Source organism: Carcharodon carcharias, chromosome 20, assembly GCF_017639515.1.
Source record: "Carcharodon carcharias isolate sCarCar2 chromosome 20, sCarCar2.pri, whole genome shotgun sequence".
Taxonomy (NCBI): Eukaryota; Metazoa; Chordata; class Chondrichthyes; order Lamniformes; family Lamnidae; genus Carcharodon; species Carcharodon carcharias.
In genome coordinates, this window is record NC_054486.1 from 97,521,285 (window position 1) to 97,536,422 (window position 15,138).

General features: G+C 42.1%; 1 protein-coding gene across 5 annotated transcripts in view; it reads right to left on the bottom strand.

The window, feature by feature from the left end:
- LOC121292833 (YLP motif-containing protein 1-like) overlaps nt 1–15,138 on the bottom strand; it is a 159,194-nt gene that overhangs the window by 119,827 nt on the left and 24,229 nt on the right. For all 5 annotated transcript variants that reach the window (XR_005946342.1, XM_041215293.1, XM_041215292.1 and 2 more), the window contains one exon: nt 923–1,108. Coding sequence is in view for 4 of the 5 variants with exons in the window: in XM_041215293.1 (XP_041071227.1) it covers nt 923–1,108 (186 nt within the window). In the remaining variant the exon portion in view is untranslated. The remainder of the gene's footprint in view (nt 1–922; nt 1,109–15,138) is intronic.

Below are 15,138 nucleotides of genomic sequence, written 5' to 3' on the forward strand. Positions count from 1 at the left end.
CCATGCTTCACCTCACAATGCGGACTGACACTAGGTTTCCAGCAATGGGTAAAATGTTGTATTCAAGTCCCATGTTGCCTCACAGTTTGCCAAAACGAATGACCAAACTTCAGCCGTTTCTCTTTAATCAGCATACCTCAAAAATTCTGTTCAAAACAAATGTTCCCTTAGTAACTGCACTGCTGCCAATGAACAGAAGGCCTAATCTAATTAATCATTCAAATGTAATTTCAGAAGAATTGTTTAGAAATACATCACATATTTGACAGTGGGACACAGCACCTCAAACATGTTAAGTCTAAATCAACCTCCTTCAGTTTACAATCTTTAACACACTATTTTATTTATTTAAGATGTGCTTAGAAAATGCATCTAAGCTCTCAGGCATTTAGGCAAATGCTTTACTGTAAGAATCAGGGAAAATCAGAAGGTCAAACAACTCAGGTCATTTCTCCCCAAGACTGCCTGACAGCTTAACTGGCAATCGTTTGGGAGATCTCCACATGATCCTTGCAGCCAACAAAAGATGTGTAGCACGGGGGGCTAAAAAAAATGGTGAGAAGGGGAAAATGACAAAATAGAAAAAAACTAACATTCTGATGCAATATTGTCACAATGTTGAATATTTATGGAGCTCAAAATACCTGTTGGGATACTTTATTCATGGAGTATACTCCATTAAAAATGATGTACCTATCATTTTGAATCTAGAGTAACAAATATGAATCTGATGGGTAAAGTTAAATGTGCTATCTATGCCAGTTTAAAATATTCCTACAGTCTCAGAACCAACAGATCTCCTTCATGTTATGTTGTGTTGCCAAAACTTTGCAATGTTTGCTTGAACAATAAATACGTCAAGAAAAAGAAAACTTCAAACCAACATTCCCAGACACAACTATATAGCTATGATAGCACTAACCTGCATGTGTTGTATTTGTTGCATCAACTGCTGATACTGTTGCAGTAGCTGCTGAAGTTGATTATGCTGTTGCATCATGTTCTGCTGCTGGTACTCTATGCGCTGTTGCTGCCATTGAGCAGCTGCTGCCTGTAACATCTTCAACCTCTCTGCTTCCTCTGGATCCTCTGGAGGTTGGATAGTAGGCTAAAAGAACATTCACATATGAAAGGGTGGTAAATGTTTTTCAAGGCACATTTGACTGAAATTACAAATTCTGACACCATAGCAGTATGTATACAATATTATTAATATGGCTTTTATGTTCTTACATACTTGAGAATCACAGAAAATGTAGAATAAAGATCTTGATGCCTCCCGAAACAGCATGACTCAAATGCCAACTTAATTGTTTTCCAGCACCTTATTGTGAGAACTCACTCATGCTATCACTATACTGCAGAAATAGAGCTCCAATATGTTGCTAATACTCTCACTTTAAAAACATAAGATTCACTGCAAAATCTCAGGATGAAATAAATCTGAAATAGCTTTGGAGAACAAACAGGTTTTTCAAATTTTTTTTCATTCTAAAAAGTTCAGAGCTTTTGGCAATTCTTTTGTGTGTTTGGATATAAAATATCAATATTAATGAATGGAAGATTTTTTTAAAAATTTTAACAATTTTGAATACCTGCATTACAATGGATCTGCCAAAGCATAGGTGCACAGTCTCCTTTATGTGGTAACCTTGCAGCCACTTTGAATAACGATATTTAAGATTAGTTCCAGGAATAGCTATGGAATTGTTAAAACAATTTATTCTGCGAAAATTACATGAGTATAGACAGTGCGTAACTGAGCTATATATCAAGAATTTTACAGGTTTGATCTCAACCAATGAGGCAATGGAGGCACTGCACTAGCACTATAACTGGTTTCAGGACACTTATAAAAGGAAGGGCAAAATAAAAGCCAGCATTCCCATGCTCCCAATTACTATCCAGTGACTTTTGCTGTAATGTTAACGATCTTAGTTATGACAGGCCGGAGAAAATTTTCAGGCAATTCAACCATGAAAGGTGAGCCTCTAAAGCGATATTATAAGTGTGTGGGAGAAAACAATATGGAAAAGTTAAAACTGAAAAATGACTGAACTAAACTGCAAGAGTGGCTACACAGGTTCATGCTAGTAAAATACAAATTTAGAGCTGTTATCAACAATTTCTTCTTTGCACAAGGAATGATCAATAAATGGAATGGATCCAGTCAAGCCGAAAATCTGGGCTTAAAGAACCAATTATGCTAATCTGGCGGGGTGGTGGTGGTGAAGGTAAGATACTATAGCGTTCCTGGATGGATGAACCCAAGATGGGTCAAATGGGCTACCAAATGAGAAATTATCTTGTGATCAGTGACCACAAGATTGCGTATGCCTGTAATAACTAACCAACTGGCACGCAAACAATAACCAGGGAGATGAAATATGGGGGTGAGCGCCGCCAGCAAGGCCAGCATTTGCTGCCATACCTAACCACCTTTGAGAAAGTGATAGTGAGCCAACTTCTTGAATCGTTGCAGACTATGTGATGGAAGGGAGTCCCATGTTTTTGACCCAGCAACAGTGAAGGGTGAATGGCAATATTGTTCCAAGTCAGGATGGTGTCTGGCTTGGAGGGGAACTTCCAGGTGTTGGTTTTCCCATGCGTTTGCTGTCCACCTCAACTTTCTAGGTGGTAGAGGTTGCATGTTTGGGAAGTACTGTTAAAGGAGCCTTGGCCATCTTGTTGATGGCACAAACTGCTGCAATTGTCAGCCAATGGTGGAAGGAGTGAATGTTTAAGGTGGTGGATAGGGGTGCAGATCAAAAGGGCTGCTTTGTCCTGGCTGGTGATGAGCTTTGGTGTTGTTGGATCTCCAATCATCTTGGCAGCTGGAGAGTGATCCATCACACTCCTTTCTAATGTTTTGTAGATGAGGATACGCTTTGGGGGTTCAATAGGTGAATTACTTACCAAATAATTCCCAGTCTCTGACCTGCTCTTGTAGCCACAGTATTTATATCGCTTGTCCAGGTGGGGTTCTGGTCAATGCTAACTCAACCATAAAACAAATCGCCTCTCCTTGAAATCTTCAGTCATCACCCTTCTCCTCAACCTCTGACCCCTCCTTCCTTGCAGACAACCGCCACATCTCTAAACTCCCTTTCTTCTCCAAAGTCCTCAAATGTGTTGCCGCCTCCCAAATCTGTTCCCATCTTTCCTAGAACTCCATGCTTAAATCCCTCCAATCAAGTTTGCACCCCTGCCACAGTACCAAATCAGCTCTTACCAAAGTCACAAATTACATCCTACTTGGCTGTGGCAAAGGTAAGCTTTCCCTCCTCGTCCTATCTGCAGCCTTTGACACAGTTTCCTCCTCTTCCAATGCCTCTCCATTGTAGTAGAGCTGAGTGGGGTTGCTCTCACCATTCTTATCTATCAAATCGTAGGCAGAGAATCACTGAACGGCTTTTCTTCCTGCTCTAGCGCATGTACCTCTGGTGTCCCTCAAGAATCAATCCTTGGCCCCCTGCCAGCATGCTGCCCCCTGCCAGCATGCTGCCCCTTGGTGACATCATCCAAAGACACGAGGTGTTTTCACATGTATGCTGATGACACTCAGGTCAACCTCACCACCTCTTGATTCCTCCACTGTTGCTAAATTATCACACTGTTTAACTGATATTCAGTACTGGATGAGTAAAAGCTTTCACCAATTAAATATCAGGAAGACTGAAGCCATTATTTTGGTCCCCACTCCAAACTTCGTTCCCTACCTACCGACTCCATTAATTTTCCTGTCAACACTGAGCTTAGGCCAGTCTACTCACAATCTTGATGGCACATTTGACCCTGAGATGAGCTTCTGACTTCATAGTCGTGATATCTCTAACCCTTTTCCACCTCCGTAATATCATTGAACTTCACCCATCTCATCTGCTGCCGAAACCCTCATCCATGCCTTTGTTACCTCTCGACCTGACTATTCCAACACACACCTGACTGGTCTCCCACGTTCTATCCTCTGTAAACTTGACGGCATCCAAAAGTCTGCTGCCCGTGTCTTAACTCACAAGTCCCATTCCCCTATCACCCCGCTGCTTCCTAACCTTCACTGCTGCTGGTCAAGCAACGTCTTGATTTTAAATTCTGATCCTTGTATTCAAATTACTCCATAGCCTTGCCCTCTATGTCTGCAATCTCCTCCAACTTCACAACTCTCTGAGATGTCTGTGTTCCTCAAATTCTGGCCTCTTGTACGTTCCCAATGATAACTGCTCCACTATTGGGAGCCATGCATTCAGTGCCCTAGGCCCCAAACTCTGGAATTCTCTCCCTACACCTCTCTGCCTCACTAACTCACTTTCCTACAATAAGGCACTTCTTAAAAACCTACCTCTTTAGCCAGGTTTTTGATCATCTGACCTTATATCTCATGTGGCTTTATGTCATATTTGGTTTTATAATGTTCCTGTGAAGCACCTTGGGAAATTTCATTGTGTTAAAGGTGCTATATAAATATAAGTTGTTATTGTTACTGAAATGCATAGTGTGGGGCTGTGGGATAACAGCAATGGGATTAATTTTGAATTGCTCTCTTAAAACAACTAAACAAAGAGTGGACAACAGTGAGAGAAAAAAAATGGATCTAGCCTGAAGGACCGGCAGGGGAGTTGGAAAGGGAGACTAGAGTGGCAAAGGATGGGAACATGAGTGGGGAGGCACAAGAGACAGAAACAAAGATAGGAATGAAAAGACAGAAAAGTAAAAGGCAAAAGTAGAAGGCAGAGGAAACAGGGGCTAGCAGAAAACAGGGCTATAGTACAAACAAAGATGTGTAAAAAGTCTAAAGGCACAGTATCTGAATGCACAGAGCATTCGCAATAAGACAGACGAATTAACAGCGCAAATAGCTGTAAATGGGTATGATGCGATTGCGATTACAGAGACATGGCTGCAGGGTGACCAAGGCTGGGAACTGAATATCCAAGGATATTCGATATTTAGGAAGGACAGGCAAAAAAGGAAAGGAGGTTGCGTGACATTGTTAATTAAGGATGAAATCAGTGCAATAGTGAGAGAGAATATTGGATTAGAAAATCTAGACGTGGAATCAGTCTGGGTGGAGCTAAGAAACAACAAGGGGTGGAAAACATTAGTGGTAAGGTAGGGAACGGTATTAAACAGGGAATTAGAGATGCATGTAACAAGGGTGCTACAGTAATCTTGGGTGACTTTAATTTACATATAGGTTGGGCAAACTAAATTCACAATAATACTGTGGCTGAGGAGTTCCTGGAGTGTGAGAGAGATGGTTTTTTAGACCATTACGTCAAGGAACCAACTAGGGAACAGGCTAAAAATAAAAACAAAAAACTGCGGATGCTGGAAATCCAAAACAAAAACAGGATTACCTGGAAAAACTCAGCAGGTCTGGCAGCATCGGCGGAGAAGAAAAGAGTTGACGTTTCGAGTCCTCATGACCCTTCAACAGAACAGGCTATCCTAGATTTGGTTTTATACAATGAGAAGGGGTTAATTAATAATCTTGTGCTGGGTCCTTTAGGGGAACAGTGACCACAACAAGATAGAATTCTTCCTTCGGTTGGAAAATGAAGTAGTTCAATCCAAAACTGGGGTCCTAAATCTAAACAAAGGGAACTACAAAGTTATGAGGCGTGAGTTGGCGGAGATAGATTGGGGAACTTCATTAAAAGGCATGATGGTGGATAGGCAATGGCTAATGTTTAAGGAACGAATATATTCATTGCATCAGTTATATATCCCTTTCTGGCGTAAAAACAGCTAAAGTGGCCCAGCTATGGCAAACAAAAGAAATTAAGGATAATAACAGACCCAAAGAGGAGTCATATAAAGTTGCTAGAAAAAGTAGCAAGCCTGAGGATCGGGAGCAGTTTACAATTCAGCAAAGGAGAACCAATAGATTGATTAAGAGGGGAAAAATAGAGTATGAGAGTAAACTTGCAAGGAACATAAAGGAGGACTGTAAAAGCTCCAAAAGTATGTAGGAAGAAAAAGACTGTTGAAGACAAATGTTGGTCCCTTACAGTCCGAAACAGGAGAATTTATGATAGAGAACAAGGAAATGGCTGAGCAATTAAACAACTCATGGAAGGAGACACAAATAACTTCCCAGAAATACTAGGGAATCGAGGATCTAGTGAGGAGGAGTGATTGAAAGAAGTTAGTATGACTAAAAAAATACAATGCTGGAGAAATTAATGGGACTGAAAGCCGATATATCACCAGGGCCCGATAACCTACATCTCAGGTTACTAAAGGTGGTGGCCGTGGAAATAGTGGATGCATTGGTTGTCATCTTCCAAAATTCTGTAGATTCTGGAACATTCCCAGCAGATTGGAGGGTGGCAAGTCTAACCCCAGTATTTAAAAAAGGAGGGATGGAAAAACCAGGGAATTACAGACCTGTTAGCCTAACATAAATGGTAGGAGTCTATTATAAAGGATGTGATAACAGGGCACTTAGAAAATGGGATTAACAAAGTTAACACGGATTTGTGAAAGGGAAAATATGTTTGACAAACCTACTGGAGTGTTTTGAGGATGTAATTAGCAGAATAGAAAAGGGAGAACCAGAGGATATGGTGTATTTGGGTTTTCAGAAAGCTTTTGATAAAGTCTCACATAAGAGATTAGTGTGCAAAATTAAAGCACCTGGGATTGGGGGTAATATATTGGTATGGATTGAGAATTGGTTAGCAGACAAGAAACAGAGAGTAGGAATAAATGGGTCTTTTTCAGAATGACAGGCCGTGACTATTGGGATACCGCAGGGATCAGTGCTTGGGCCACAGCTATTCACAATATATATCAATGATTTGGATAGGGGAACCTAAGTGTAAACCAAGTTTGCTGACAATACAAAACAAGGCGGGAATGAGAGTGGTGAGGAGGATGTAAAGAGGCTCCGAGGCGATTCAGACAAATTGAGTGAGTGGGCAACTACAGGGCAGGTGCAGTATGATGTGGATAAGTGTGAAGTTATCCACTTTGGTAGGAAAAACAGAATGGCAGAGTATTATTTAAATGGTGATAGATTGGGAAATGTTGATGTACAAAGGGACCTGGGTGTCCTTGTACACCAATCACTGAGAGCAAGCATGCAGTTGCAGCAAGCAGTTAAGAAGGCAAATGGTACGTTGGCCTTCATTGCAAAAGGACTTGAGTACAGGTGCAAGGATGTCTTACTGCAGCTATTTAGGACCTTGGTGAGACCACACCTGCAGTATTGTGTGCAGTTTTGGTCTCCTTACCTAATAAAACAATATACTTGCCATAGAGGGAGTGCAGTGAAGGGTTACCAGACTGATTTCTGGGGCGGCAGGATTATTGTATGAGGAAAGATTGGGCTGATTAGGCCTGTATTCCCTGGAATCTAGAAGAATGTGAGGGAATCTCATTGAAACGTATAAAATTCTGACAGGGCTGGACAGACTGGATGCAGGGATGATGTTTCCTCTGGCTGGGGGGGAGGGGGTCTAGAACAGGGTCACAATCTCGGGATACAGGGTAGGCCATTTAGGACTGAGATGAGGAGAAACTTCTTCACTCAAAGGGTGGTGAACCTGTGGAGGCCAAGTTACTGAATATACTTAAGAAGGAAATAGATAGATTTCTAAACTCTAAAAGTGTCAAGGGGTATGGGGACAGAGCAGGAGTATGGTGTTGACTTAGAGGTTCAGCCATGATCGTTTTGAATGGCGGAGCAGGTCCAAAGGGCCTGCTCCTGCTTCTATTTTCTATGTTTCTACAACAGGTTGACTGAAAACTGGGCAGAGGTCAAAAGGATCAATAACAAACACATTTGACGTGATAAAATATCCCAAGCCACATAAGGAAAAATTAGGGCAGGTGACCAAAAGCTTGGTCAAAAAGGACTGTCTTAAAGGAAGAAAGTGAAATAGAGGCAGAGAGGTTTAGGGAGGGAATCCTACAGCTCAGGGCCTAGGAAGCTGAATGCACAGCCACCAGTGGTGGAGTGATTAAAGTCAGGGATGCTCAAAAGGTATTCGAGGAGTGTAGATATCTTAAAGGGCTGTGGAACTGGAGGAGAATATAGGCAGGGAGTGGCAGGACATTTGAAAACAATAAGAACTTTAAAGTTGAGGCGTTGCATAACCAGGAGCCAATTTAGGAAAGCAAACACAGTAGGACTTGATGTGAACATGGACATGGGCAGCAGAGTTTTGGATGATTTCAACTTTACAAAGGGTAAAACGTGGGAGGCCAGCCAAAGGTGCCTTGGAATACTCATGTCTTGAGGTAACAAAGGCATGGATGAGGTTTACGACAGCAGTTGAGCCGAGTCAGAGGGTGAAATCAGGTGATGACAGAGGTGGAAACTGGCAATCCTAGTGATAGGGTTGGCCCTCAGGTTGGAGTTTATCTCAAGAAATGACACCTCAGTTGCAAACAGGCTGGCTCAGCCCCAGACAGTTACCAAGGAGAGGCATAGAGTCAGTGATCAGGGAGATGAATTTCTGGCGGGGATCGATGATAATAGCTTCAGCCTTCCCAATATTTAGTTGAACGAAGTCTCTGTTCACCCAATACTGGATGTCAGAATGTCAGATAAGCAATCTGGCAATTTAGAGACAGTAGAGGGATCAAGAGGGCAGGTGGTGAGGTAGAACTGGCTGTCATCAGCATACATGTGGAAACTGGTATATTTTGGGTGATGTTCCCATGAGGCAGCATAGCAGGGGGCGCAAACACCAGAGCTAACAGTGTAGGAGGAGGAAAAGAATCCATTGTAAGTGATTCTCTGGCTATGATTAGGTGTATAAGAATGGATCAATAACAGTGATAGCTCACTACAGCTGCCCTTGCATTGTCAACCACCATGGAAGGTAGATGATCACCTATACTTCTGTTGTGATGTTCAGCTTTATGTTTGCCCAAGTCAACATAAAAAAAAAAATCATTTGGTAGTACAGAACTTGGGTATTGCTAAAAAAGAGAGACATGACTAAGCTTTACATCTTGCACTCATCAGGACACTCACAAGAATACCAATATAAGGGGGAAAACAATAATTTATACTGTATGTGAAGAGAGTGCTGATTGGTTGGTAAATGGCAATGTTAAACAGCTAGCTTCACCTGTTGCTCAAAGTTTTGAGGTGCTGTGTCCTTCCAGGGTAATCGTAGGTAGACTGGGCACTTTTCAGGGCTGAAAGTGACGGCCTTAGGCTCGTTCATGAGTTTGCGCGATTATACAGCGTAAAATGATCTGATCATAGTAGCCATTATCCTGCAGGATGAAGTTGATGCATCCTAATAGAGCATCAAGCTTGCATAGTGAGCAAATGGCTTCGGCCCTATTTACAAGGTTGCCAAGAAGAGCAATCTTATAACATGTGGAACTGTAAGAATCACAATGCATATATTGACCAGTGAAGGTAGGCTTGAAGTAGACAGTGGTAGAGAACCTCCTGGCAGATTTCTCAACTAGTACGTCAAGGAAGGGGAGTTCATTTGACTGCTCCATTTCATAGGTGAATTTGAGCACCAGTTGGAGACGATTAAGACATGTCAGGAAATTGTTACATGCAGCTGCAGATTTAAATATAGCAAACGTATTGTTTACATATCAGAAAAATGCGAGGGGTAGGTAATTCGGTGTCATTCCCTCTTATAGTCGTATTCTTGCGAGTGCCCTGATGAGTGCAAGACAAAAAGCTTAGACACGTCTCCTTTTCCAGCAATAATAAAAATCCCATTACAATATGTGAAGTAGTGCAGTGAATTATCCCAGTGAGAGGGTCAACAATCGTTACTCAACAAATACCAGGGAAATTAAATGAATTGGTCCTCCTTTTCAGTTATGATTGATGCAATCTTGCAGTGTGTATATTAGCTATGCAAACTGGTTCTTTGGCATCCCGCCCTATATGAGCTGCAATTTCCTCCAGCATTTACCACTGACTGCAACCCCCAACCCAGCCACAGTTGTTGGTTGAACAAAACCACGTGCAACCTAAGTGCCCTTATCAACCTCAAGGAGAGTTCCCATGCCATATGCTTGTTATCAAAGAGTAACTACTTCAACCTTTGTAACAACTTATCTCCAACTCCTAACATAGCCCTTCTGTCACTGATGTTGAAAAAGGGCGCATCAAAGACATCCTGCTGGATAATGGCTATCCCGGTCAGATCATTTCATACTGTATATCGCACAAATTCATGAACGGGCCCAATGCCATCACCTTTGGCCCAGAAAAGTGCCCAGTCTACCTCAGATTACCCTGGAAGGGGTAGGTAGCTCAGATATTTGAGCAACAGTTTGAAAAACTCAAGCACAGTGTCCAAGTTAGATGTGATTTTGCGATTGGACAACATTTACTAAATAATCCTCAGTCTGCTAAGAATTACGCTTACAACCAATTTAAGGTGGTCAGTTGGGCTCGCTGTGTGGTGCATTTGTGTGCACTGCACTGGAAGTTATGTATATTAATATACAGGGCCCCGTTCTTTGCAGACAGAAAGAATAAGTATACACAATGTGCCTATTTCAGCTAAACAAAAGAAGTGACAGCTATTCCCTGCTTGATTCCCCAGGGAAATGTCTTGACCAATCAGAGTCAAGCTGCCTAGTTAAAATTTCAAAATGCTTGGCAGTTAACTGTCAGTCACCATCAACTGGTGCACTGTCCATGACAATGCCGCTACAGAGTCCAGTTGCCAACCAAGCAGCATTCTCTTCTCAAAGTATAGATATGTGGTTTCCCCTGACGTTGGTATTTTCTTATGAATTGTCCTGATGAGTGAAAGATGAAAAGCTTCGAGAAAAAAAATCTCGTTTTTTCAGCAACACTCAAGTTCTATACTACCAAATGACCAGTAGGATAAATGGGGCATCTTCAAGTTCGCAGACTGTGACTAGTAGAGAACCACAGGAAACAGTGCTGGGGCCTCAGCTATTTACAATCTATATTAAAAACTTGAATGAAGAGACTGAGGATAATGTATCTAAGTTTGCTGATAATACAAAGCTAAGTGGGTATGCAAGCTGTGAGGACACAGAGAGGACGCAAAGACATATAGGCAGGTTAAGTGAGCAGGAAATAAGGTGGCAGATGGATATAATGTGGGGAAGTGTGTGGTTTAAGAAGGGTAGCAGGGACAATCCAGGAAATTACAGGCCGGTGAGCCTTACGTCAGTGGTAGGGAAATTATTGGAGAAGATTCTTCGGGACAGGATTTACTACCATTTGGAAGCAAATGGGCATATTAGTGAGAGGCAGCATGGTTTTGTGAAGGGGAGGTCATGTCTCACTAACTTGATCGAGTTTTTCAAGGAAGTGACAAAGATGATCGACATTGGAAGGGCAGTGGATGTTATATACATGGATTTCAGTAAGACCTTTGACAAGGTCCCTCATGGCAGACTGGTACAGAAGGTAAAGTCGCACAGGATCAGAGGTGAGCTGGCAAGATGGATACAGAATTGGCTTGGTCATAGAAGACAGAGGGTAGCAGTGGAAGGGTGCTTTTCTGAATGGAGAGCTGTGACTAGTGGAGTTCCGCAGAATGGGAATAGAGGGATACGGAGTTCTGTCGAAGGGTCATGAGGACTCGAAATGTCAACTCTTTTATTCTCCACCGATGCTGCCAGACCTGCTGAGTTTTTCCAGGTAATTCTGTTTTTGTTTTGGAGTTCTACAGAGATCAGTGCTGGGACCTTTGCTGTTTGTAGTATACATAAATGATTTGGAGGAAAATGTAACTGGGCTAATTAGTAAGTTTGCAGATGACACTAAGGTTAGAAGAGTTGCAGACAGTGAAGAGGATTGTCAAAGGATACAACGGGATATAGATCGGTCGGAGACTTGGGCGGAGAAATGGCAGATGGAGTTTAATGCAGACAAATGCAAGGTAATGCATTTTGGAAGGTCTAATACAGGCAGGAATTATACAGTAAATGGCAGAACCCTTAAGTGCATCAATGGGCAGAGGGATCTGCATGTACGGGTCCACAGGGTCACTGAAAGTGGCGATGCAGGTGGATAAGGTAGTCAGGAAGGCATATGGCATGCTTGCCTTCATTGGCAGGAGTATTGAGTATAAAAGCTGGGAAGTCATGCTGCAGCTGTATAGAACCTTGGTTGGGCCACACTTGGAATACTGCGTGTAATTCTGGTCACCACATTACCAGAAGGATATGGAGGCGTTGGAGTGGGTACGGAGGAGGTTTACCAGGATGCTGCCTGGTCTGGAGGTTATTAGCTATGAGGAGAGGGTGGAGAAACTCCAATTGTTCTCACTAGAGCGACGAAGATTGAGGGGCGGCTTGATAGAAGTTTACAAAATTATGAGTGGAATGGACAGAGTAGATAGTCAGAAGCTTTTTCCCAGGGTGGAAGAGTCAATTACTAGGGGACATAGATTTAAGGTGAGAGGAGAAAACTATAGAGGCGATGTGCGGGGCAAGATTTTTACGCAGAGGGTAGTGAGTGTCTGGAATTCGCTGCCAGAGGTGGTGGTGGAAGCAGGTACGATAGAGGTGTTTAAGAGGCAGCTTGACATGAATAGGAAGGGAATAGAGGGATACGGATCCTGGAAGTGCAAAATGCTTTAGTATCTGGGCAATATGATTGGCACAGGCTTGGAGGGCCGAAGGGCCTGTTCCTGTGCTGTACTTTTCTTTGTTCTTTGTTTTGTTCTTAAACACTTTGGTCATAAGAATACAAAAGCACATTTTTTAGACAAAGGTGTGAAACTTGTAAATGTTGATATCCAGAGGGATGCACTTGTATGAGCAACTCAAAGTTAGCTTGCAGGTACAGTAAGCAATTAGTAAGGCAAGTGGCATGCTGGCCTTTATGGCAAGGGGATTTAAGTATAAGAATGAAGTCAGCTTGCTACAACTGCACATATCTGGAATACTGTGTGAAGTTTTGGTTTCCAAATTTAAGGAAGGATATTCTTGCAATGGAGGCAGTACAGTGAAGGTTCACTAGATTGGTCCCTAGAGGGTAGACCTATGATGAGAGGTTGAGTAAATGAGGTCCATATACAAGAATGAGAAGTGATCTCATTGAAGTATACAAGATTTCTCAAAGACTTGACAAGGTAGACACAAAGGTTGTTTCCCCTGGATCGGGAATCAAGAACACAGTCTCATGATATGGAGATGATCACTTAGGAGTGAGATGGAGAAATTTCTTCACTCAAAGGATTGAGTGTCTTTGGAATTCTCAACCTAGAGGGTTGTAAATGCTCCATCATTGAATATACTCACCTCCTAACTCCTCAAAGCCTGTCCACCATCTCCAGGCACAAGTCAGGAGTGTGATGGAACACTCCCCATTTGCCTGGATGAATGCAGCTCCCACAACACTCAAGAAGCTTGACACCATCCAGAACAAAGCAACCTGCTTGATTGGCACCACATCCACAAACATTCACTCCCTCCGATGCCAACGCACAGAAGCAGCAGTATGTACTATCTACAAGATGCACTGCAGGAATTCGCCAAGGCTCCTTCGGCAGCATCTTCCAAACCCACAACTGTCACTGGCTCAAAATCCTGGAACTCCCTTCCTAACAGCACTGTGGGTATACCTACACCAAATGGACAGCAGTGGTTCAAGAATGCAGCTCACCACCACCTTCTCAAGGGCAACTAGGGATGGGCAATAAATGATGGTCCAGCCAGTGAAGCCCACATCCCGTGAATGAATTTTTAAAATTCCATAGGTTTAAAAGATTTATCTCTTATTAACGTGCTCTATTCTCTTTTTAAAGCAGTTGTAATCAAAGATTAATTTAGGTTAGACAAAACAGAAGGCCTCAAAATGAAGAAATGTACAATTATGAATAAAAAAGCTATTCCAAGTTCAGACTTGGAGCAGAATCATACAATGATACAGCACAGACCTCCAGTTGGCCCACTGTGTCTATACTAGCTTTGATAGAACTATTTGATTAGCCCCACTCCTCTTTTCCCCATAGCAATTTTAACTTGTTCAAATACTTTATCCAAATACCTTTTGCAGGCTATTATTGAATCTGCCACCACCCTTTCAGGCACTACATTCCAGATACTAACAGCTCGCTGTACACTTCCCCCCCACCTTCTGTTGCCTCTGGTTCTTTTGCCAATTAATTTAAATCATTCTATTCTGGTTATTGACCTTCCAGTCAATGGAAACGATTTTTAACAATATACTATTCTACTCTTTTCAAAACCTTCAAAAACCTTTGAACACAAAAATCCCTGCTGCTCTAATTAAAACAATTCTGCATTCCCCATAAGGTTTCCTTCCTGACATGCGGTGCCCAGGACTGAATACAAAAATCCAGCTGGAGCCTAAATAATATTTTATAAAGGTTGAGCACAACTTACTAGTTTTTGTACTCTATGTCTTTATTAAGAAAGCCAAGGGTCCCCATGCCTTTTTGGCAGATTTCTTAACTTGTCCAGCCACCTTCAAAAATTTGTGTACCTGTCAGCCTCCATTTTTGCACCCCCTTTAAGAATTGTATCATTTAATTTATGTAGCCTTTTCTCACTCCTACAAAACTGCATTATTTCACACTTATCTTGGTTAAACTTCATCTGCCACATGCCTATCCATTTTACCAGTCTATTTATGCCCTCCTGAAGCAAAATATTGCCAATGCTAGAAATAAAAACAGAAAATGTTAGAAATACTCAGCTGATCTGGCATCATCAGTAATGAGGGAAACAGGGTTAGTGTTTCAGGTTGATTCAGGTCCTTTCAGTAGAACTGGGAAAGGTTAAGTATAATAGGCTTTAAGCAGGGAACAAGAGGTCCATGATATTGTGGAGGGCAGAAGGGATTGTGACAAAAGATCCAATTGTCCCAGGTCAAATATAGTGGTAATGGGGCAAGAAACAAAGTGTGAATGGTAGAATCATGGACCATAAGCCATAGGAACAGAAATTAGGCCATTCAGTTCATCGAGTCTGCTCCACCATTCAATCATGGCTGATAAGTTTCTCAACCCCATTCTCCCACCTTCTCCCCGTAACATTTGATCCCCTTACCAATCAAGAACCTATCTATCTCCATCTTAAATACACTCAATGACCTGGCCTCCCTTCTGTGGCAATGAATTCCATAGATTCACCACTTTCTGGCTAAAGAAGTTTCTCCTCATCTCTGTTCTAAATGGTCTTCCCTTT